Here is a 25826-nt window from a genome sequence, read left to right on the forward strand (position 1 = left end):
CACGCTGAGCTAGAGTTCGCAAAAGGCGTCCACGAGCCCCGTGTCCGGAAAGCACATGACTTCTACCACCGGATGTCACGCCCTGCTGGCATCGCCGCAGCAGCACGCGGGGCGTGGTGCAGTACGCCGCAGCAATGTCACCAGCAGCCGCGGCGCTGGAGAGGGGAGTCACCAAAGCAGAAGGGGGACTCCCGGCACGAAAGGGACATGGAATGCGCACAAGAATAGTTGGCACACTGCGTAAGTGCGTCAATGTCTGCAACATGCGGCCACCGACGTGGCATCTATAAATGGTGCGTGCGCTTGTACGCCATGCCAGTTGGCCTTCAACACAGCTTAGCAACACCACTCTGCAGCACCGCTCCATGACAACAGCCTATCGACAAGAAATGCTTTCGTGTTCTCATCTCATAAGAATGTGCTTTGGAATTCTCTGCAACTTTTCGGATTCTTCTGAAATAAAAGTGGTACGGTATCTTACCGAGAAGTGGTACACAGAGTCCACCTCTAGTTGATGGATAGTGAAACATGGTCGTGGTTTCTGGTTCCTCGAAGAACACAGTGTGTGGTTGATCACTGTCCGAGTAAACAGGCCTCCTTTCGGCTCTTTCCAGTATTTGAGCTCGTAGTGTTCCAGGACGCCGGCAGGGGGATATGGAGCTTTCCACATCAGCAATATGCTGGCCTGAGAAAGTTGGTCATACTCCAGACCTTCGGGAGCAGGTGGAGCTGAATAAAAGAGAAGTGCGGTATACTGAGGATGGGAACTACAGAGGTAACGGCAATGATCCTTCAACGTCGTTAGCTACCAACGACAATGCTTTTCTTAAATACAATAGAATATATTTGGTGTGGATATTTAAGTTTGAATGAAGCATTTTTTCGAAATAAATATAATAGAAAAAACTGCCAGGTCCTTATTTATTTATCTCATTATTGAAAGCAGCCATTCTCCTGAAGCACAAACAAAACAAAAAGCGCTGCAACATTCTTACGCGGTAACGTTCCGCACATTGCAGGTACAAGTCTGTTTGACTTATGCTGAGGCAGTAAGGTTTTATTCGCTCAAGGCATCACATGGTTACCGAGGGAAGAGGGTAGGAACAGGAGAGAAAGTAAATACGGGATGATAACCAGCCTAGGATAACTGGTATGCTGCCCTGCATGGGGGCAGGGATGAGGGAGTGCATTGAAATAGACGTAGACGTTGAAATACTATAAAAGGTAGACATACAAGCAAGGGCTACACGCGAAAAACAAGCATCGTTGCATAGATTGCGCAAAAAGGGCATAGTGGCTTTCGGGCTTTGGAGCATGAAGAATTATGGCTTGGGGTCAGCAAAAACGCCAGGCCTGCGCTGAAACCGCAGCACAGTCACAACGAAAGCTGGAAGAGCGGCGTTTCTAGAGCCCCTTGTAAGCTCTCTTGGGGCTACAATACAAGTAGACTAGAAAGGTACCCACTACGCCATAAATCACAATTTTTGTGAAGTTGGGAAGCACCTACTAAGCCATTATTCGTCATTCTGTGGAGAAGCGAGGCACCAGCTACACGTCTGTAAGGCATTATGTGAACTTTGTTGACGCGACGACTGATGACGATGAAGAATTATGGCTCAGCTCTTTGTAATGGGTTGGAAGCTCTAAACGGCCCACCAGTTATGTAATTTCATTGGGTGACGCCCGCTCACTATTTCTTTCTCCCGTGATGCTGTATAACATACGTTGACGTGGGAGAGAGACGGGAGGGGTGGGCGAACAACTTTACTGAGACCCCGAGGAAATGGATCATGCGCTCATGGGCTTCCTTGGCAACCAATCCAAGTGCACTTGAGAGGAACCCACTACGCTATAAAGCATTGTAATTTTACTGATACCCCGAGGAAATGGATCTGCGCTTATAGGCTTCCTTGGCAACCAATACAAGTGCACTTGCGAGGAACCCACTACGCTCTAAATCATTCTAATTTTTGAGAAGTAGGGCAGCAGGCACTGTGTCATTTTTTCGTCATTTTACGGAGATCCGTGGTACCTGCTAAACGCATGTAAGGCATTATGCGCACTTTGTTGATGTTGTGCCTGATGACGACGAAGAATTATGGCAGAGGTTTTTGTAATGGGTTGGAAGCATTTCACAACCTACTCGTTGCGCAATTCGCATTGTGTGACGCCTCGTTACAGAATTCGCGTTGTGCGACGCTTGGTGCTTATTTTACTCTTCTACCACGCTATATTGCATATGCTAATGTGGTTCCTTCCCGACATGAAGCCTGTATAGGACCTTTTTGCAAAGCAGTTTCAAGCACCGGCATGGCTCAGAGGTTGAATACTGGGCTCCCACGCAGAGGGCCCAGGTTCGAACCTCGTTCCATCCTGGAATTTTTTTCTTATTTCGTTTTTTTTTCTTATTTCGATCGATACTGGTTACGGACACCAGCAGCGGCGGCGGCGGCGGCGGCAGCGGCGGCGGCGGCGGACAACTACGGCGCCAAAAACGGCCGGTGAAATGATCTCATAACAGCCTTCGCTGTAATAACCTTACGGTCTATTGCTGACCTACCTTACAGTGGACATACGTATGATCTATTTCTCAAATTTAAAATATTCAGTCTACTAACTATACGAGTGCTAGCTGATATGTTTTTTTACAGCGAAAGCTGTTATGAGATCATTTCACCTGCCGTTTTTGGCGCCGTAGTTGTCCGCCGCCGCCGCCGGTGTCCGTAACCAGTATCGCTCGAAATAAGAAAAAAAACGAAATAAGAAAAAAATTCCAGGTTGGAACGAGGTTCCAACCTGGGCCCTCTGCGTGGGAGCCCAGTATTCAACCTCTGAGCCATGCCGGTGCTTGAAACTGCTTTGCAAAAAGGTCCTATACAGGCTTCATGTCGGGAAGGAACCACTTTTTCATATGCAATATAGCGTGGTAGAAGAGTAAAATAAGCACCAAGCGTCGCACAACGCGAATTCTGTAACCAGGCGTCACACAATGCGAATTGCGCAACGAGTAGGTTGTTGAATGCTTCCAACCCATTACAAAAGAATCTCCCATAATTCTTCGTCGTCATCAGACACAGCATTAACAAAGTGCGCATAATGCCTTACATGCGTTTAGCAGGTACCACGGCTCTCCGTAGAACGACGGAAAATGGCACAGAGCCTGCTGCCCTACTTCTCAAAAATTACACTGATTTATAGAGTAGTGGGTTCCCCGCAAGTGCACTTGTATTGGTTGCCAAGGAAGCCCATAAGCGCATGATTCATTTCCTCGGGGTCTCATTAAAATTACAATGATGTATAGCGTAGTGGGTTCCTCGCAAGTGCACTTGTATTGATTGCCTATGAAGCCCATAAGCGCATGATCCATATTTCCTCGGGTTCTCAGTAAAGTTCTGCGCCCCCCCCCCGTCTCTTTCCCACGTCAACGTATGTTATACAGCATGACGGGAGAGGGAAGGAAATAGCGACCGGCCGTCAACCAAGGCAAATTACATAACTGGTGGGCTGTTTAAAGCTTCCAACCCATTACAAAGGGCTGAGCCATAATTCTTCATCGTCATCAGTCGTCGCTCAACAAAGTGCACATAATGCCTTACAGACGTGTAGCTGGTGCCTCGCTTCTCCGCAGAATGAAGAATAATGGCTTAGTAGGTGGTACCCAACTTCACAAAAATTGTGATTTATGGCTTAGTGGTTACCTTTCTAGTGTACTTGTATTGTAGCCCCAAGACAGCTTGCAACGGGCTCTAGAAACGCCGCTCTTCCAGCTTTCGCTGTGACTGTGCTGCGGTTTCAGCGCAGGCCTGGCGTTTTTTTCAATCGTGAAACAACTAAGGGCACCACTCATATCGGGAACATTGCGAACTTGAAAATAATCCAATCTTCTCGCCTTAACCGATACAACAAGCTTTAGGCAGTTATGCGCCCACGCACGAACTATGGTCTTCAAATGCTTTGTGTCATCCCTCAGCGCTATATAAGTATAAACTACGTGATAAAACATGCCTTTTTTCCTTAAAACACATTTTTACATTACTCGAACTGGTAACGCTCCTTGTGTGTCCCTAGCAAAATATTTTTCCTGTTGCTTGAAATTTCTAAATTCGTTTTTTTTTTGTTTTTGTTTTGCTGCATATTTTTTCTCAACATTGCTAAAAGTGTATGAGCACCCTTGCCATCCTTGAACATTTTTGCCATATTTCTGCTTGTACTTCACGGCGAGGTGGGACTAGTCAAGCTGCCATTATGCAGCTTCAATCCTATGTACCATCCTCGTTGTTTATGTACGTTACGTATTTGTGGTAGCAGTGAATTCAAAAATTCAAAATAAAATTCAAATAATGTAAGTAGGATGTACCAGCAAATATTCAGGCCGCTTTCTAATCATTTCACAGAACCTTGTTTTTACAGTTTCAGAATACAAAAGTTAGTTGAGAGTTCAGCGCTATCTTGCCTTGTTTTGTTCTAGAGCGCAGCTCTCAGACCCCCGTTCCTGCGTTGAACGGCTTCGGCGTCGTCGTAACCGGCAGAGTGAACGAGGACGAAAGAGAGCGAACGCAGAGCGCAGCGCAGGGTGAAAGACGGCGATAGCGAGGAGACCGCGAGGAGGAGGGAACGACAGTGGCGAGACAACAGGTTCCGCGGTGGCCACTAGTGGCGCCACAGTAGAGCGTGGCGTCGTGCGGTCGCCGATGACGTTATCAATACGTTATTCGGCGAGGACGTCCAACAATGCCATATATGGAAATAAAGCGCTGCATGAAAGCAGGCCTCTCTGCGGCGGCTGTTGTGGAACGCGTCCACGTGCTGCCATCCGCGGTCTCCCGGTTAGCGAGGTAGTCGCTCTACGCTCCGTCTGCGGCGGTTAGAGTGAAATGAGCTGCACAAAGTTGTCCGTGCCAGTCACGCTACTGGCGGAGGAGTGTTCCTTAAAGAAAGAGTTGTGGAAAATGAAGAGTGGTATGCAACTATACATATATACGTGTCCCTGTTAAACTGTTTGTCTCGACTTATCGCAAAATCAAGAACCTAAACAGCTGCGCTCAGAATTTGTATTAGGCAGTACCGTAATCGTGGATGAATTTTTTTTTGCCGTCGAGGTTTGCACTACTCCATCACGACGTTGAATTACTACCGTGCACAGGCCTGCAACTAAGCCATCTTTGCCACCTCCGTTCAACTGGCCTCAGGCCTAGCAAAGCACCTGACTTCGACCGCTGGATCCGTGGACCTTACCACCGATCATTATTAGATTTTTTTACAGGAAGCAAATTTGGACGTGTATTTTTGATGCCACCAACAACTTTGTTTAAGGGCACGGTTCAGAAATTTAGAAAAAAAAACTACCAATGCGCGCAAATGTAGATTCTTCTGTCAGAGAGTTAAAGGGTCAATGAACTGGTGTTCTACAGCGTTACTTAATAAGAAACAGATCCATTAATATGTTATCGCAGATAATTCGTCAATTTTATTCTATTTCCGCTTGTGTGAGGTAACAAAAATTATTTCTACATGTACGTATTGCGATAACATTCCATGGTTTTATTTTGTAGCGGCACGCTTTAACCAACTATGACATTGAAATATTACAAAACCTATTGGTTTGGATGCTGAATGATGACCTTAGTTCTGAAATTTTTATAGCCAAAGCTTATCGACCACAACTTGTTATGCTATTCGCTACCTTAAAGAAGTTCTTGCGTATAGGACCTAGTTTTATTTTCTCTCTCTTTCTTTCTTTTTTTTTTTTTTTAAGAATAAGGACAGCGAGGAACGTATACAACCATGTACGCATATTCCGTTTCTCTCCTGTATTTGCTCCATCTGTTTCTGGTATTAGTTCCTTACTATTCCCACACTGCATAACGCTATCTATCAAAATGTACACTTGTGTATCCTCACTGTTCAATAATGATGGTGTCGAACGACTGCTTTCGATGCCAAAACCGGGAACAATGTTCTCCTCAAGCCGTCAAGTATCGGCTTTTCTTCTTGGCTCCTGTCAGAGCATGTATTTTAATTGCTGTGGAGAAAAATTTAATGAATGAATGAATGAATGAATGAATGAATGAATGAATGAATGAATGAATGAATGAATGAATGAATGAATGAATTACAATGGAGTAGCTGTGGTAGCAAGCAGAAATGCAGATTTTTTAATGCCGTGCATATTCTGAACATCAGTAATTATGATAGAGTGTCGATGCCACTAATAACTAAAGAAAGTTGGAAGAACTTCCTTGCTGTTCTTATTAAAATACTGTTTCTAAAATCATTATGGTATTCATAGCACATTAGATCACTTATTTTATGGCATGGGACGTACATGTTGTGCCGTTTTTATCAAGGAGACCAATTTTCTCTAGCTCGAGTGCAGGACTAACCAACCGAGAAAACACGCCCATGTTTTCCAGGAAAAAATAACTGTGAAAGTGACAAAAGAAAATTCCTTGTGAACCGCGACGAAACAAAAAACGATGAACGCGGAGGGAGAGCGTTTCTCTCATTCATTTTTTTCCTCTCTGATTTTAGGGTTGCGTTCATTTTGACCTGAACGCATTTTTACCATAACCGCTTCTTTACCATGCGCCTGATGTAAGCTAAGCTAGCGATCTTAAGATTCCTAAATGCAAATTATTTAAGTACCGCTCTGATGCATAAATTCACGCTGGCGTGATTTCGAAAAGCGCCTACCAGTGCATAATTTCGAAGTGCTCGGATTCGATCCCGGCCTCGGTGTCGCGTGTCGATGGAGACGAAATTCTAGATGCCCGTGTAGCGTGCGATGTCAGTGCACGTTCAACACTGGCTTGTCGAATTTGCCGGAGGTTTACACCGTGGCGTGCACATAAAATCCCAGGAATTATTAAAAAATAGTTTCGTAGTCGTCAACGTAGTACACTCGTGCTCACGCGTAGCGTGAATACGGCAGCGCATGCTGCGCGGTACTATCAGCGACGGCTACCTACACTATTGCGAGGCGCGGCCCGCGCGCGGTGCGTAAACCGTGAGACCAGGGGCGTAGCCAGAAATTTTTTACGGGGGGGGGGGGGGGGTTCAACCATACTTTATGTGTGTTCGTGCGTGCGTTTGTATGTGTGCGTGTATATATACGCAGCAAAACTGAAAAATTTCGGGGGGGGGGGGGGGTTGAACCCCCCCCCCCCCTTGGCTACGCCTCTGCGTGAGACTAATTTACCATCGTGTGCAACGCTTCGCCTAAGCGCGACTTTGTCACAGGCAGTTACCGATGGCGCTATGCACTCGATAATGAAACAACCGCACCGCAAAACCGCACACGCGAAGATCTTATCTTGGCATAGGTACGCGTGGCTGACAGAACCTCTTGGCATGTGCTTCCGTGTCCACGCTAAACATGCGCACGACTGTAGCCTACATACTACGGAATGTGTCAGGAACAGGTGTTCCAAACACGTGACTATATATATATATATATATATATATATATATATATACGAATGGTCGGAAGCATTCGTTTGGTGAGGCACCTATGCGGTCACCATGTCTTGAAACATAACCGTGAAACAAAAACTCCATAATTCGGAACTGGCGTCCAAATTCAGCCAGACCGGCACCAATATGTTGGTCGAACCTTGACGCCAAGTCACCTCCAGATTTGACCCATAGAGAATATATGGCAAAGGCTGCCTTTAAAATAGCAATGTTAGCTAGCAATTTGCACTAAGTCCCCCCACCCACCACCGCACTCCGACTTTCGCTGTCCAGACTCTTGCAGGACTAACTTTCGTGAAAGCGGCCTGCTAGCTGAGGTGATCTTGGAGACGTCTGGTCTAGAAGCTAAACTGTTTTCAAGCGTTATGCTTGCAATAATTTGTTTTACCCTCTGCTCTTTCTAATTTATTTATTTATTTATTTGTGAGACCCTCAGGGTACATTGTACATTGTAGAGGGGAGGGGCGGAAATACAGATTAAGAGCAAGGTAAATACAGGATTAATTGTAGCTAACTACAGTGCACAGAACAATACTACATAATAGTAAATTATTGCACACAAAAAGTACACTTTATTAACAGACAATGAAAAATATCGCACAAAGAGCACATTAAAAGGGTCATGACCCACTTTTCCAAGTAATGATCTAATAACCTCATTATCGGAGTTTACTGCCTCCCGAATCGATTGCCTCAAAAATTTCTCGAACCGTCAAGAACGAGCGAAGTTACGGGGGCTTGGCGCACGCTTTCAGCGCTTTCTCTCTTTTCTCGTCCCGACGAGCGCACTGGAAGCTACACAGGGAGGGATGGCACGGGGGAAAGAAGTTACGTCAGCGCGCGTCGTGAAACGCGATCGCTCTCCCGCTGTGATTCGCGTGCGCGGGTGTGGCTACCGTGAAAAGTTAGCAGACTGAGGAGTGCGGCGCCGACAAGTGGCGGCACCCTGTGGCAAGAAGCGCATCTGATCTGAACACCGCTCTCGATTTATGTCGGCTATCAGCCAATGAGGATGCTATGTCTTTTGCTACGCGGAGAAGCAGACGCGACGTCAACCGGCAGGCGCTCCGCCCACCGGCGAGAGTGAGAACCGGCCTCTGTTCGAAAAGAGGGCGCCTGAGAAAACAGCAACTTCGCGCTCTCCTTGCAGCCTTTACGTGGCGCGCACGACTGCAATATTTGGCTGAGCAGTTCATAGCTGTGTCAGCTTTCCGCAGGATGTTTTCTTCAACAAGCCCAAGGGGTGCTCCATGACCCCTTTAAGCAGCGGATGTAAACCAATAAGCATGTAGCATCTACCTGTTGATACAACTCATGATTTCAAGTTTATTAGCACATTCTTCAACACCACTTCTTTGAGGAGACGAAATTCTAGATGAGTGGAAGACTAAGCAACTACACATGAACCTCATGAGCTTCTATTAAGAGAGATTTTTGCTGGTTTCAGATAGGTATGAATTTATTTACATATTGCCAGCGTTGTACAGCGAAGGGCAAGACAAAGGGGCATGAAAGTGTGCTCATACTCGCCTTGGGCTTGCACCTTTGCCCTACTTCGCGCATCTCAGCTTTAATTTTATGAAAACGCAGTAATCCCCCCACCCCTGGCGCTTCCCTCTTGCACATGAATGTTTTAGAGTGTACTGACAACAATAAAAGTATCACCCTCATAAAGGAGTGAGCCACAGAACTTACGAGCAGAAGGCGTTGTGAAGTTCGTGGAGGCGAACAATGGCGATCGACCAGCACCGTTCTGGGCATACAACTTTGCTTGGTATCGAGTGTAAGGCAGCAGGTCCCGGTAGGTTATCGACGTCCAATTGACCATCGTTTGTCGCAGCTCGGTTTCCCAAGGGTCAATGCTGTCCATTTCCACATAGTAGGATGTGATGGGCCCGTTGCGCTGTCCGCAGGGTACCTCGGCCCAGGTTAGCGTGTCGGTGTTCCGTGCAATGTTTGTGTAGTGCAGCTGAGTTGGCACTCCCTCAGGGACTGCAGTAGTAATGCAACATTGACAACTTTTTCTCATTACTTTGTCATGGTCGCAAGTGAAATTAACGAGCGCGCATGTAGCCAAATGAAAATATTGCAGTGTTAACTGTTTTTCTTTTCTCGTTTTAGATCAGATTACGAGAAAACGTTTACCACTTCGCGAATCGATGGGTTGTGCACTGAACATCATTACGACATCCGTCCCCTTACCAGGCGTTGCGCATTTAAAGCTTGAAAGATGCTTTGGCGAGCATAATCCGTTGATGACGGCTCACTTAGCGTAAAAATCACTTCTTTCAAAAAATAATAAATAAATAAAAATAAAAGAACGAGCATCGAAAAGGTGACATAGGTGTCATACTGGCTGCATGCAACCAGATTGTCTGCGTTTGGCAATTGATTGCATACGCATCACACTGAATGTTTACACGGTTGCGAAAGGCGCTATATCGATCAGCATGGAGGAGGAATTAGATCACAGAGCTGTGAGATGCCAAAAGAGCGGCAGCCTCGAAACTGTGAGAAATCTGCAACATCATTGCCCGTTTGCAAAGTAGAACGAAGCCACGTGAGAGGGGTTCTTAAATTGCGCGTCAGGCTTATAACACCAAAACGAACTCACGCGCTTGGTCCGTGTCGAAAGTCGCGGTCGTCTCAGGGCCGTGCTTGATGGTGACGGCTGATACGGAAAAATGGTACTTGGTGTAGGGGCGCAGTGGCGTCAGGTCCACGCTGTGACTCGTCGGTGGCACCATCACTGTCGTGTCTATTTGGTCAAGTGCTTGACAAGGCTGTATACGCAACGCCAGTGGCCTGTAGACGACGTGATAGTTTCGAATAACGCCGTTCTTTTGTTCCGGAGGGCCCCAAGAGACAGTCGCGTTCCGGGAGCCATTTCGAAGGAGCTTTACGTAGGCCACCATGCCAGGAGCTGCGTGGAAGAGAGACAGAAACGTCAACTTGCGCATCCGAAACCACACGAAAAGAAAAGTGTACCTATGTCGAGTACTGCGTAAGTGTGAATATTGTACCCTATGCCACCGCATTGACGTCAAAATAGCGGATGCCGACAAGATCAGGCTCATCTTAAAGGGCATTGAAGACGACGCCTTCCCGATGCTGCTGGCAAAGAACTAAAAGCCGCCTTACTAAAGCAGTCCAATGTAGAAACATCGTTGCGATGTCATTGCTCTGATTTATGTTCTAGCTTAGACTTGATATTTATGTCGCAGGAGCACTGCGAAGGTTCTAGCGAATGAAAGGGCTCGTGATGTTTTTTTAGGTGGGAGGGGGAGGAGAGAGGCGGGGGGGGGGGGTTGAAGTCTGGCGCAAGCACTGGTTGTTTCCTTGCGGTGCAGCACGGCCATCTTCGTCTGTAGACAGGTTTTAAGGTTCTAGCAGACCTCTTAGGAAAGTTGGCAAGAATTTAAGAAAATCCTCTTCCGTGAGACTTGCAAGTAAGGCGCAACTTCAGCCAATTCCGGCGCTGGATATGATTAATGAAGACAGAGAGTCAGCGACACAAGGCGCTCGCGAAAGAAAAGCTTTTCAAATTCGGCTCTTTTTGGTTGCAACATGTCTGATAAAATGTCTGGGATTACCATATTGTTTTATAGGAGCGCGTGCCTCTAACTTATAGAATTACGTATAAAGGGTAAGTGCTGCGCCATGGCAGCAACTAGGTAAGTTTGCTACGTTGTTTTATGGAGAACACACACACACACACACACACACACACACACACACACACACACACACACACACACACACACACACACACACACACACACACACACACATATATATATATATATATATATATATATATATATATATATATATATATAAATTTTTCTGTGCGTCAACGAAAATGTACGAGCCTCAAACATTAGAAAAAGCCATCATTCACCGCCGTTCCACTAAAAATGAAGAGGGGAACACACGGGCAGCAAACGCCTATTAAGTTCCTGCACGAAATGGCAAATGTATGTGACAAGCCGAACAAGACGGCTAATGTCGCGAAATGGAGAATGCGGCAAAAATACGCAAGCACCGTGCTGCTCAAGTGGACAACTTTAAAAGGAGCATACGCTAAATTAAAAAACGAATTTTCTGAAGACACATGTCGGATTTATTTAGAGGGTGTGTGATTGGCTACGGTTCGCAATTCTGTGTCATCTGTGCCGTGTCCAACAGCGCTTCGCTGGTCGTCCACCTTCACGGAGCGGAATGGCCCGTAATTTTAAGTGCGGAGCACTTTAGGGGCCCGGCCTGTCGTATGCTGTCGTTTGCTGTCATGTCATGTCGATCAGCGTCACGATGGTAAAACCATGTATAGCATAGCCATGTATAGCACAACCATGTATATTACAGTATAGCATGAGGGTGGCAAAAGAAAGTAAGAGTTAGGTGTAGTGATGTGGGGATGAGAAAGAGAGAAAGGAGGAAGGAAGAGGTAAAGCATAGTATAGCCACGCAGGCAAATCATGTGTAGCACAGCCATGCATTGCATAGTAAGGGTGCGGGAAAGAGACGTGCGGGGGAGGAGGAGGGAAAGGATGAGGGGAGGGTAAAGCAGAGCATAGTCCTGTATAACGGCACGCATGCAAAATCATGTGCAGCCCAGCCATGAATACTATCGTATAGCAAAGGGGTGAAAGAGGGAAGTGGGGGTGTGGAGCAGAGGTGTGAGAGTAAAAGGAAGAAAAGGAGGCGTGAAGGGTAAAGCATAGCATAATCATGTTTAGTGCATTACAGACAGGGGTGAAAAAGTAAAGTTAGGGTGTGGAAGAGTGATGTAAGGAAAGGAGGTGAGAAAAGGTAGATCATAGCATAGCCGTGTATGATGTAACAAGGGGGAGGCAAAGAGAAATGAGAGTCAGGAGAAAGGAAAGGATGAGGTGGGTGAAAACATAGCGTAACCATGTATAGTACAATATAGCAGGGGGGTGAGAAGCTGAAGTGAGGGTGATGAGGGCGGAAAGGAGAATGGGAGGGTAAATCTTAGCATAGCCGTGTACTGTAAAGTACAGCAAGGGGTGGCAAAGAAAAGTGAGGGTGAGGAGGATAGATGTGGAGGATACAAAGGAGAAGGGGAGGGTAAAACATAGCATAACCGTCTATACTACAGAATAGCAAGGGCTGGAAAAGGGGAGCGAGAACGGAGGAGGGAGAGTGTAAAGCATAGCATGGCGGTGTATATTATAGGATAGCAGGGGCAGTAAATACTGGAGGAAATCTGCACAGGCTTCACTGCTGCCATAGTACTCCATAAATGAAGAGACAACAGTCCAATAAAGAAAGGTGCAAGGCAGGGAGACACGATCTCCCCAATGCTATTCACGGCATGCTTACAGAAAGTTTTCAGAGATCTAGAGTGGGAACAGTTAGGGATACAAGATAATGGAGACTGCCTTAGTAACCTGCGATTCGCCGATGACATTGCATTGGTGGGTACCACAGGGGACTAATTGCCGCCCATGATTACTGAATTGGGCAACGAACGTATAATGGTAGGTCTGAAAATTAATATGCACAAAACAAAAGTAATGTACAACAGTCTCGGAAGAGAACAGCGCTTGCGATAGGTAGCGAGGCACTGCAGGGGGTAAAGGAATACATCTACTTAGGACAGGTAGTTACCACGGAGCCGAACCCTGAGTCAAGTAACTAGAAGGATAAGAATTTGGGGCGATCACATCCGGCAGGCGTTCTAAATCATGAACGGTAGTTTACCACTATCGCTTAAGAGAAAGGCATTGTATATGACAGCTCCATCTCACCGGTACTTATCTACGGAGCAGAAGCCTGGAGGCTTACAAAGAGGACTCTACTTAAATTTTGGATGTTACAGCGAGCAATGAAGGGGGAAATGATAGGTGTAACCATAAGGGACAAGAAGAGAGCAGAGTGGGTAAGGGAAAAAACGGATGTTAAGTATATCTTAATCGAAAACAAGAATGAAGGGACATGGACAGTACATTTAGCGCATAGGCAAGATAATCGCTCGTCATTATCAGTAACTCACTGGATTCCAAGACATGGCAAACGCGCGAGGGGATAAAGAGATTAGATGCGCAGATGAGATTAAGAAGTTTGCGGGTATAACGTGGCACCAGCAAGGACAGGACCGGGTTGATTGGCGGAACATGGAAGATGCCTTTGCCCTGATGTGGGGGCAGTCAGGCTTATGATGAACAAGGACTGGAAATTGGAAATGATGGTGAGGAGGAAGGAAAGGAGGAGGGAAGGGTAAAGCATAGCATAGCCGTCTATAGTATAGCATAGCAAGAGGGTGGAAAAGGGAAGTGACGATGAGGAGGAGCAGAGAGGGCGCCACTGCATCACAAGTGAAGGTTACCCTCCCCGCCATGGACGCCTAGCAGGCTTCACGTTTGGAACGCCAGCGCTTGCTTGCCCGTGTACACCATCGTCGCCGGAGGGCAGGCGAATCACTGGTTCGCACTTCCTACAGCTTTCACGTTGAGTGCAAGTGCATACGGTTTTCTACGCAACTAGTAATACTGTAGTGCTGCTGAATAAAGTGTCTCAAAGAGGCTCTGTTCCGAAGAAATGTATTCCACCGGAGTCAGCCGGACGCCATAACTCTATAAAATTAACAATAATAATGATAATAATTTCGAAGGTTTACGTACCAAGACCGTGCCATCATTATGAGATACGTGGTAGCGGAGGGCTCGGGAAATTTCAATATTATGGGGTCTTTAACGTGTACTGATATGGTATAGTTTGCGGGCGTCCAGAATTTCGCCTCCATCTTAATGCGAACGCGGAGGCTGGAGAGCGAACCCGCGTCTTTCGGGTCAACAGCTGACCACCGCGGCGGCATTACGCTAGGATGTCCGCTACGACGTTAGGGCAACTTTAGCGATTTCTGTCACTTGCAGTAGCATAGAAAGCTGCGCCGTTCTAATTGAGCTTTGGCGGAGAATATCTCACACTATCACGGTTAGCGCAAAGCAGTGAAATATCCATGATGAAGGAACATTGTACACACGCAGGTATATAGTCAGAATTAATCCTTCTGCGTTATGGTGTCACTGGTTTTTACAAGAGGTTATACTTCGATAGTCACATTAAGCGTTAGCTAATACATTACCCCCTACCAGCATTGACTCATGTCTCTGTGAATCATATATACTTTATACCTCTCCGTAAATCATATTTACCTTATAATGAACTAAACCTACTATCACGAAATGCTCTGCAAACGTCTTCACAAAACACTTACAAAGAGCACGTGAGCCCCAATAACGATGTGTTTCGGAAAGACTAAAAAAATACCGGCTGAGTAAAGAAAAAAAAGTGCGGAGAAAGATCTTCTCTCAAAAGTTTACTTGCTGGCCATCAGTGTGAACGATATGCGATGCTAAATTGGGAAGACTATCGCGCCAAGACTAACAGCGTTACGACCTGTGATATAGCAAATGACATTTTGCTGATCATCTACAGAAGAGATATGACTTACAACAAATCACTGAGGGACTCTACAGGGAAAGTTTCACAGCAGCATTGAAAATTACAGCACGACTTTCATAGTGTTCAGTGTAATGTGTGAACACACCTAAAAAATTCTGCTTTTTATTGGCTCAAGAGGTCAGAAGGAACATAAGTCATAATGAATATTTAAAAAAACCTCGAGGGAATTTAGCAGCCATAGTGAATAGAGAGCTCCATTGAAAAGTTTTGTAAGCGTTCCAGCAAGTCTTGAACTTTTTCCTGTGATCCTCACAGAAACTCAATGCGATTTATATGTTTTCCACACATAATCCATCATATTGTACTAGCAAATCATACGGATCTATTTAAATGGCGTACGGAACATTGCAATGATAAATAATTAGACCAGTGGTTCTGATGTAGGGACCCCAGGGGGTCGCCACATGAGAACCCAGGCTTCGTGGACTCTAGGTAGTCCGCGAAACTCATCTTCGAACAAAAAAGTAAAAGAAACGTCCTTTTTGAAGTCACACTATGAGCACTGACAGCGGCCCCTTCAAATTTTTGGTAGGCTTCACGGCATAATAGTTTTGCACTTCGGCGATGCTGACTTATGTTTTTCCTTCTCCATGACATGGCTGTAAAGGTTTGGTTGCAATTTTCTACGACATGTGCTTTTTCAAGCTTGCATAGTTGAAGAGCGGGCATAGCTAGAAACAGGTGGAATGTGGCTGGAGATTGCAAAACTTATTCACAAGCTGTTGAGATCAAATTGTCGCGACACTTTAGTTTGACCATTCTGGGCCACGGAGAAAAAAGGGCATCTGTTTCACGCTGCAAGTTGTGTCAATATATGACACCCCCCTTTTTTGCTATCGCTGCAAGAGGTCCCTCATCACTTCCATCAGTCCAAAAGCGGTCTCCGAAACATCCATTGCTCAGAACCACTGAATTATAGGCTTCCGAATGCGGCTGCAGTGCTGTTTTGAATGAAAATAATATTATGGTGATGGTTTGTGCGGCATTCCTTTGTAGCAAAGATTGATCACAGCCACCATTAACTTGTGCTCAGAACGCAAGGAGCTCTGGCGCTATACAGCGCTAAAATCATAGTAAAGTACTTACCGTCCTCAGCTGATGTCACACGTTGTGTTTTTGTCCACGAACTGTATTTGTTGTCTGGCGTTCTTAGGCGCAGTCGGACTGTCACTGCTGTGTACGGAGCCGTCGGTATACTGTACACATCACTGGGCCTCGTGCTAGACTCGGTCAAGTTGAACTCCACCGGCGTACCATTCACTTCGAGTACTACATTCACACTCCAGCACTGCCAGCTCTGCTTGCCAGGATTCTGTGGTTGAAAAAAATGGGCGAAAAGTTCAAACAAAAAAACGTCACCATTTCGCCGTAAGGGCGAGCAATGAATACGGTAGCAACAAATTGGACAGCCATACGAAGAAAGGCTAGCAGCTCACTCCTTCAGGAAACACGGCCGCTGCAGCGAGCGATGTGACCTTCGTGTGGTCTACGGTTTCAACGCAAATTTTACGATAAAAGCAACAGGTACGAAGCTACGAGCCATCTGATAATTAAATCGCCACAGAGGAGCGCTCGAGAGCAGGCGACGACGTCCTGTAGGTCAAAGTACGGAACTGTAGGTGCGCAGCCCCACTCCAGCGGAAGACGGCCGGTACGACGCCCTTCAAAGCACGCCCTTTAGCCATTTGCGGCATCTCGCTCGTGACAGTGAAGAACTCTCTGCTGCGCTGAAGCACCTGAGGGGTCCGCGTGCCATCGATAAGAAATGATGTATATAAACAGCCCCAAAATTGTAGACTCCTTAAAACTCTCAGCGCTGAATTAACCGATGGCTGGGCAAGGGCCCGATAATGCCCACATGTAGCGTACACTCAAAGAAAAGAACAAAGAATATGTGTTACTCTTTTCGGTGAGCGCTGACCTCCTAAATATATGACTCTACTTAAAAGGATGCGTTAACTCTATTAACACGATATTGGTAAATAGCTCGTTTCGCGGAAATTCCGGTGTCGGTGTCGGCGCCCTTTGTTTTGAGCAAAAAATCATCGTTGTCCCTGAGCGCAAAATTGAGAAACATGCAAATAAAATAAATAGTAAAAATAACTTCGGTTGGAGTAAGAATCAAACCCAGGCCTTCTGCGTAGCGAGGTGTTCTATCACACAGCGACGTCATTGCTTTTTTTTTTCTTATATAGTATTCATTGTAAATGCTGCTAATGTATATACATAGCGTATGAAATATTCAAAGCCACCTCTGTGAGCGCGCAATAAGTGTTACATAGCAAGAAGTGTTATATAACACCATGTTCTAAATGCGTATTAGAGCAGTGCATTTCACGAACAGTTGATACCAGTCGGGCCGAAACTGTAATTGTTCACAGGTCTTTTAGCTGTTGAGTCAATTGTATGAAATGTGACCGCGATGATACCGTTGGTTCTGCATGCCTATCTAATATTTGAGTTTTCTGTAGACTGTGCATACCCATTAATAAGAACATGTCAACAGGCATAGAATTGCATTTAGGTGGCACGAGATAACGCATGCCGTAAGAATTTAAATGAAGTTGTTTTTAAAAAGCTCTTTGTAGAACGTCCCAAAAGAGGATGGCGTCTTTACAGCTAATGAAGCAATGTTCCATAGTGTCTGGAACTTCACAGAGGCGACAGTTAATTGAAGATACAAAGCTGCCTGTGCTGCTTAACCAGGCTTTTAGAGGCATTGTTTCTGCATGCACTTTGTAAAAAAATGTCTTCAATATCGGCGAAGTAGGCTTGAACATGCTTCGAAAAAAAAAGTATATGAATGTCATGTAATGGGAGGAGTCTCTTTCATGCACGTAATATTCTGTGAAAGAAGCATAGAATCGCGCCACGTGTAAAAAAACGCCAGGCCTGCGCTGAAACCGCAGCACAGTCACAGCGAAAGCTGGAAGAGCGGCGTTTATAGAGCCCGTTAAGCTCTCTTGGGGCTACAATACACGTACACTAGAAAGGTACCCACTGCGCCATAAATTACAATTTTTGTGAAGTTGGGAAGCACCTACTAAGCCATTATTCGTCATTCTGCGGAGAAGTGAGGCACCAGCTACACGTCTGTAAGTCATTCTGTGCACTTTGCTGACGCGACGACTGATGACGATGAAGAATTATGGATCAAGCCTTTCTAATGGGTTGGAAGTTTGAAACGGCCCACCAGTTATGTAATTTGCATTGGGTGACGCCCGGTCGCTATTTCCCTCTCCCTTCATGCTGTATAACATACGTTGACGTGGGAGAGAGACGGGGGGGGGCGAAGAACATTACTGAGACCCCGAGGAAATGGATCATGCGCTTAGGGGCTTCCTTGGCAACAAGTACAAGTGCACTTGCGAGGAACCCACTACGCTCTAAATCACTCTCATTTTACTGAGACCCCGAGTAAATGGATCATGCGCTTATGGGCTTCCGTGGCAGCCAATACAAGTGCACTTGCGAGGAATCCACGCTATAAATCATTGTAATTTTTGAGAGAAGTAGGGCAGCAGGCACTGTGCCATTTTTCGCATTCTACGGAGAGCCGTGGTACCTGCTTCACGCATGTAAGGCATTATGCGCACTTTGTTGATGCTGTGCCTGATGACGACGAAGAATTATGGCAGATCCCTTTGTAATGGGTTGGAAGCATTGAACAACCTACTCGTTGCGCAATTCGCATTGTGTGACGCCTGGTTACAGAATTCGCGTTGTTCGACGTTTCGTGCTTATTTTACTCTTCTACCACGCTATGTTGCATATGCTAAAGTGGTTTCTTCCCGACATGAAGCCTGTATAGGACCTTTTTGCAAAGCTGTTTCAAGCACCGGCATGGCTCAGAGGTTGAATACTGGGCTCCCACGCAGAGGGCCCAGGTGCGAACCTCGTTCCATCCTAGAATTTTTTTCTTATTTCGTTTTTTTTCTTATTTCGAGCGATACTGGTTACGGACACCGGCGGCGGCGGCGGACAACTACGGCGCCAAAAACGCCGGTGAAATGATCTCATAACAGCTTTCGCTGTAAAACATGTGAAATGTGCAACAAGCGGGTGTTTTCAAAGGCCAACCTTTCACAGAGTGCGCAGACATTTTTATTCATCATCATCAGTGAAAGAATCAACAAAGTGAGCAGATGTGTATGTTCGCATGTTACCTTACGGACGCATAGTGGGCACTTCGCTGAATTGCAAGAGGTAGAATTGCGGCGTAGTGGGAACTTCGTAGCTGTACTTGCAGTAGGCATTCTAGGATAGCATTCTTAGGCCAATGTTGAGCACACAGACGTTCGGTTCCTTCCGGCACGGTTGAGGCATGCACCGATAACGAAAGACAGGCTAGCACTTGAGGAGGCTACGCGCACGGAGCCCGATTACGCTATCGCGTTCTACTCTTGAAGGCGAAGCTCAAGTGTCCTATAAGTTTTTTTTTTTCGATGAGGCCTGACCTCCCACGGCGGTGATGCGGGATAGTTGGTTTGAATCACTTGTAATCATATTCGTAGCGCAAAAAACAAGACGCACACACAAGTAAGGAACGCATACACAGGACGGACGCTACAGTAGCGCCCGTCCTGTATATGTGTTCCTGACTTGTGTCTGCGTCTTGTTTTTTGCGCTACGAATATGATTACAACTGACCTCCCACGTATATGACTCTACTTAAAGAGGCACGTTATCTATCTTTTGGGTCCTACGACTCTTCGACGGGAGTGTAAAGATCTCCAAATAATGTTTTCGTGTCTCTTTAAAGGGAGCCATATAGGGAGCTAGTCAAGGCTCGTAAGAAGGGTCTGAAGACTCTTCATTTTGTTAAAGTGGACATAAAAATAATTTCTGATATGGCGACATTTTTCGGAGGCACTGAAATAAGTATACGTTCCATTACTGGTAGGAAAACCTAAATTGCACTCTTAAAGGAAAACCAAAGAGGTTTACCGTCCACCTGACGATGATTTCTCTCGTGCTGCTGTTGTTTATGTCCACATTTTGAGGAGGCCGCAGTGGTTCTGAAACACAAAGCAGCACGCTTTACGAGAATACTATCAGCTACAAAAAAAAAAAAAAACACAATAAAAAGCTTACATACCTCCACAAGCGGTTCTGAATCGCGTGACTCTTGCGCCATGTTCCCTGTACATGTTGTCTTGATCGATGACCAAAACACGAACATCGTAGTAGGTACCACTACGGAGTCGCTTAATCACTGTGGCGTACTCATTCCGAGTTGCGTTGACGGCTGTGGTGCTCCAAGTTTCATTTTCAGCCTGTATTATTACTCAAGAGCATTACGAATGTCGTCACGGTTCAAAACTGCTGCACAATCAAGCTGTACGCATATTGCATTACCTGTGAACGGAAATTGATACAGTGTTTAGGTGTCTAGTGTCACTTAGCAATTCGTCATGGTAGCTTAGCAGGTCTAGTGCGGTAGTGATATGCTCAAGGTCGTGGTTGTGATTCCAGCCCATGACGGTTCCATTTCGATAGGGGGAGGGATCGAAATTTATGAAGACCCGTGTACATAGAGTGTGGGCGGGTTGAAAAAAATTCCAGGTGGTCAAAATTAATCTGGAGTCCCCCAGTAAAGCGTACATCATGATCATATTGTGGTTTTGGCACGTAAAACACCGTCAACTGTAACTACTTGAGCCATATGCAAATAATATTTTGGTCTTTCATTCATCTCGCACTTCATATCCTGTGGGATTGAAGCGCGTCCATCCAGAAATGCACCTTTGTATTTTTCTTTTTGCTGATGGCACCTTTAGCGCGCCAGAACAAAAATCACAGGCTAGATTTATATATTTTCGTTTGTCAGCACTGCAGCTTGTGTAATAATGGTAATAATCGCTGGAGTTTTATGTGCTGAAACCACGACATGATGATGAGGGACGCCGTAGTAGAGGGTACCTAAAGCTTCAATCACCCGGGGTTCTTTAACACGCACCTAAATATAAGTGCACGGAAGTCTAGCATTCCCGCCTCTATCAAAAATGCGTCCGGCGAGGCAATGATTGAACCCGCGACCTTCGGGTCAGCAGCAGTGAACCGTGACCACTGATCACCGTGACGGCTGTGAACAGCAGCTTGTGAATAACCATTTGCCAGGCGATAGCGTGATTGAAACGGGTGTAATTTTTTTAGTAGGCGTAAAAATACCAAGTAATCACTACACACTCACGCATTATGGCTTTAGTGTATCTGGGAGTAGAAAATTTTACGATGCAATAATTTTGAGTTCAAGTACAGGTCGACCGTGTGCATTGAAGTAGAACGTTTGTACCTGTACAGTATGCAAAAACAGGAACGTGAACATGTGGGGCCAAGTAACGCACGTTCTTTCATTTCCAGCGTCTACAGTTCGTGTCATGTAGACGTAACATTAACTTGAACCCACGCATCAAAGCCATAACTTTAGCTGCCTGATTGCCGCTACATCATGACGCGGCTACTACGAGCAATTGCAATAGCAGCCATTATATTAAAAAGCATGGTTTGTCCATATGCCATTGAAATCGGTATAACGTGAAAAAGAAACGTGCCTTTACAGAAGTAGTTGAATGTTTATTGTACATCGATATATGAGAGCTTACACAAAAAAAAACTGTTGTTGTTTGGTGGATATAGAACTGTTTGACGTGGACACACCTAAGTTGACCTACGGGTGGCACTTCTTCATACCGACGACTAACGTCCATGAACAGGATGAAATGCTTGTGCAGGCTAAAGTAGTTAACATACACCTGGACATAATATGGGGTTAAACCCGCTGCAAAGACGACATAAACAAGCCCATAATAAACGTCGATACTTGATATGCCCTGATTTAAAGCACTGGAATATTAGGAGACAAACGCCAACGAGTGCGCTCTCCAATAAAATTACACATCATCTCTCTCTACGGGCAACCATGGTGGGATGCGAAAGCATCACGGGGAGTGCGCATCGAGTTTCCGTTTCTCTTATGTGACTTATGAGACGGTGGTTGTCGAGGCGTTTGAATTACTGCTTGCCGACGCTGACGTTTACGTTCGGCTTCCCGAGCCTTCCTCTGCTCCGCGGCGGTGGCGCTGCCGCTTCAACTAGCGCCGACGTTGACGTTGTTAATGTCGTTTCGCACACTGTTGCACAGAGAGAGAAAGACGGAAGCGCAGCGCACGCGCGCTTTCGCAGCCGCGCAACTTCGAGATTCGCTTGCCGGCGTTGCCGTTTACGTTCAGCTTCGCAAGCGTCCATAGCGCCGTTGCGAAGGAGTGCAATGGGAGCGAGCGCGCGCCGCATTATATACGAGCGCGCAGCTGTGGCGGAGAGAGAGAAAAGGGAGAGGAGAAACGAAGAGGAGGAAGCGCTCACGCCACCTACTCCACCCACCTCCTCCCATCTCCCAGGGGGAGAGTTGGCGCAGGCGCAGTATGGGTGCGGACGCCACAGAATGGACACTGGCCCGAGCATAAGCTGCTTTCGCATCTAATAGGGTAACCTGCGCCTTCGCTCATGCCAGGACATCCTCGTCAACAAAACGTTTTCGTTTGGCCATTTGTTCCTGCGCATTTTGCCGACGTCATTTTCATGGCGGAAGTGACGACAGTGAAATATTGTTGGACCCCGCAGCGAAACGCGTTCGTGTTAAAAATGATGTGGCGTTTCAGCCCACGAGTGCTGTACATCTCACATACGCAGTCACAATTTTCACTTTGTAAAATGTATTCCGCAAGAAACGTGGCCGTAAAAATGCATCCCCTACATGATCAGGAAAATCCAGCTTTAAGTTGTTTTTATGTAATGATGATGAATATGGCGTAGTGGGTGCTTCCCTAGTTTAAAAAAATCATGATTTATCGCATTGTGGATACCTTGCATGTGTACTTGCTGTCGAAGAGATTTTAGAACGGGCTCTAGAAAGGCTGCTCTTCAAGCTTTCGCTGGGACTTCGCCACGCGTTCCGCACAGGCCTGGCATCTTAGAGCGCCGCTCTTAGGCGTCCGTGCCTGCGTTAAGCAGCGTCGCCGTTGGCGTCGACGTAACTGATAGAGCGAACGAGGATAAAAAAGAGCGAATGCGGCGTCTGTCGATATCCCGAGCCAGTGGCCTCTAACCTCGCTTTCTTCCTCCGTCACGCGCGCTGCCCTTTCGGTCGGAGCTCGTGCGCATGCAGGGCTGGATACATTGGCACGACTGCGGAAAGCCAGAACTTGAAACGCCGTTGGAGTTGCCCCAACACGCGGCTGCGCTCAGAATTCGCATTAGACAGTATCGCAATCCTCAGTGATTTTTTTCCAAGGCAGTTCCTGGACCTGGCGGGGCTCTGTATAGATTACCTGACTGCCACGCAAAATTATTGAGTCTGATTCCTGCTGGGATCCTAATTTTTATTCTTTGCATTCCTCGGGTCGGCGCTGCCGACGTCGGTTTCTCTTAACGCTCTCGCATTAATTACCTGTGTCTGTTGTCGCCGTTCATGGGTAGACATAAACTACCAATCACCTGTGGCGCGCAGCCGTGTACCACGGCCCGTGGTAAACGGGTATGTACCACAGGTGTCTGGTGGAAAGGGTGCAACGACGTACGCGACAACACTTTCGCGTTATTCATGTCATCACTAGAGACCGGATTTTAGGCAAATGCCTATTTTGTTTCGCGCGCTGCTATCGCTCTACTCTTATATATGAGCATGAATTAGAGATTAAGAAGGGCTTTTATAGCATTAATATAGTGCCTATAAATGCCTAGTTTTGGCGTTTGTGCGTAAATGCTTACAAATGCCTATTTTCACAATTGGCGCTATATAAACGCTACTTAGCCTCAAGTTTCGCTCCCGGGTGCGCTTTGAGACCGTTATTAACGTTACCGCGCAACACTGACTGTTCAGAACCCTATGGGGTTCAACCTAGTCCTCTAGTTCAACCAACTCTCGGAAACAACCGCTACCAGCAGTGAAGTGGGACATGCCGGCAAGCATTCGTCGTCGCACTGACATAGCGCGAGCAGTTAACGCATGCCAAACCGCGGAGAGCCGTCAGCGGAAAAGAGAGTGACAAGCAAAAAAAGGAAATGAAAATGTGATTCGCACGCGCCTTTTCTTTTGTTTGTACATTACTTTGTAACGTATTCACTGCAGTAGCGTAGCCAGAATTTTTTTTTCGGGGGGGGGGGGGGGGGGAGAGTTGTTTGAACCACACTTTTTCTATGTTCATGTGGGCGTTTGTATGTGTGCCTCTATATATTGCGCCGCGTGCTAGTACGGTACAAACCGGCTATCTTCGCCACATGTTATCCTGTATGTATTGATAGCGAATGCCTTGGTTTAGGGTGACGCCCTGTTTGTGAGATAAACGGGGCACAAGGAAATAACTGCGCAGGCGATGTCAAGCCAAGTGGGCGAGGAGGGTCTGCGAGCGTTTTTCTCGGGTCTGTGTAGGACTGAGTCGGGGCAGTTGTTGTTGGGCGGCTTTTTCTTTCGGCTGGGCATCCGCGGGCGCGTCATCCCGAGTTTAGTTTTCCCTTTTGTGTGGGCACAAGTTCACTCAATAAAGAAGCCTCTTCAGTTTCTCTTATGCTGTTACTACCTGCTTGAGTGCATTCTGTCTCTACTACGTAAAAATATTCACATGCAAAACTCAAGTGTTTCGGGGTCAAGGGGGTCAAATGTCGCCCACCATCCCCCTGGCTACACCAGTCATTCACTGCCAAGGGGGAAATTGGCTCTACGCGATTCGTCCCGGCCAATAGGAGGGATCCCTCTCTTCAGGTCTTTTAGCGATCTGGCTATCTGCTCGTGCTCATCCCTTCTCAGTCATGCCGACATGACACCGATGAGTGTGTTGATTCGATAGTGGACACTTGACTCGCCGTGGAGAACACGGCAGAGACCGTGTTCTGCTAACCATGCGGGACGAAGCTAATTGCACGGCTAGGTTCAACTGCTAGCGACTATGTGCCATCTAATGTAATACCGACCGACCGGACGGACGGACGGACGGATGGACGGATGGAGGGCCGGTCAGACGGAAATGCTCAAAGTGCTTTGGGGGGTTCGCTAAGAAATGCGTCGCATTTTTAAAACACTGTATCATGAAATAGGACATCAAAAGGACATTGAAAAATGTGTGTGCTTGCTTATGGAGGTTCCGTAAGCGAATGTCAAAAAACCTTCGCTTATGGTCACTAATCAGACTGTCACAGTTTGGCAGTGTAAAAAAAAGCAGGAACGCTAACTTACCTTGTGCTGAACCGAATACCGCACAGGATTTCCCTCGCCTATATCAATTCTGCGGCGCCATGACCCGAATTTTACTGTTGCTTCTTTGTTGGTTACACCGCTTACAGTAGGCGCATCGTTCAGAAGGGGATAGCCTGAAATTCAATCACACAAGCAATACTGTATGGTGGACATCACGGCTCTGTCGCTTGAATAGAGGCAGTCGTCCACTAAAACAGCGTAAAAAGTTTGACATAATTTACATGGATACCATACTTAGGTACCGTAATTTACTTGGGTACAGGGGCAGTCTGTTTTGATGCTAATGATAAGAATTCATGAGATTTCGCGCGCCAAAACTCCGATGTAAAAATGAATCACGCCTCAGTGAGGGACACCGGATTAATTCTGACCACGTGAGGTTGTCTAATGTGGACGTAATTCTATGTACGCGGGTGTTCTTTACATTTCGCCCTCATTGCCATTGCCGTATATCAATCCGGCACTTTCGATCTGAGCAGTACGACACCCTACATCTCAAGGCTTGGCGTTACGACAACATAAAAGCACAAAACATGTTATGCTATACGCAATAGGCATTAAAGCTATGGAAAATAGGGAAGCCGCGCGCTTGCGTATGCAGATATGTTTT

The 25826-nt window shown here is 46.4% G+C and overlaps 1 protein-coding gene across 1 annotated transcript in view; it reads right to left on the minus strand.

The window, feature by feature from the left end:
* The window catches only part of LOC119405297 (receptor-type tyrosine-protein phosphatase kappa), a 227174-nt gene that overhangs the window by 133920 nt on the left and 67428 nt on the right, over positions 1–25826 (minus strand). The window contains exons 12-18 of the mRNA XM_049419250.1: positions 25196–25329; positions 20063–20240; positions 19912–19982; positions 16051–16276; positions 10088–10396; positions 9169–9465; positions 482–729 (exon numbers count right to left, since the gene is read on the minus strand). Coding sequence (XP_049275207.1) covers positions 482–729; positions 9169–9465; positions 10088–10396; positions 16051–16276; positions 19912–19982; positions 20063–20240; positions 25196–25329 — 1463 coding nt within the window. The remainder of the gene's footprint in view (positions 1–481; positions 730–9168; positions 9466–10087; positions 10397–16050; positions 16277–19911; positions 19983–20062; positions 20241–25195; positions 25330–25826) is intronic.

Source organism: Rhipicephalus sanguineus, chromosome 9 (assembly GCF_013339695.2).
Source record: "Rhipicephalus sanguineus isolate Rsan-2018 chromosome 9, BIME_Rsan_1.4, whole genome shotgun sequence".
Taxonomy (NCBI): Eukaryota; Metazoa; Arthropoda; class Arachnida; order Ixodida; family Ixodidae; genus Rhipicephalus; species Rhipicephalus sanguineus.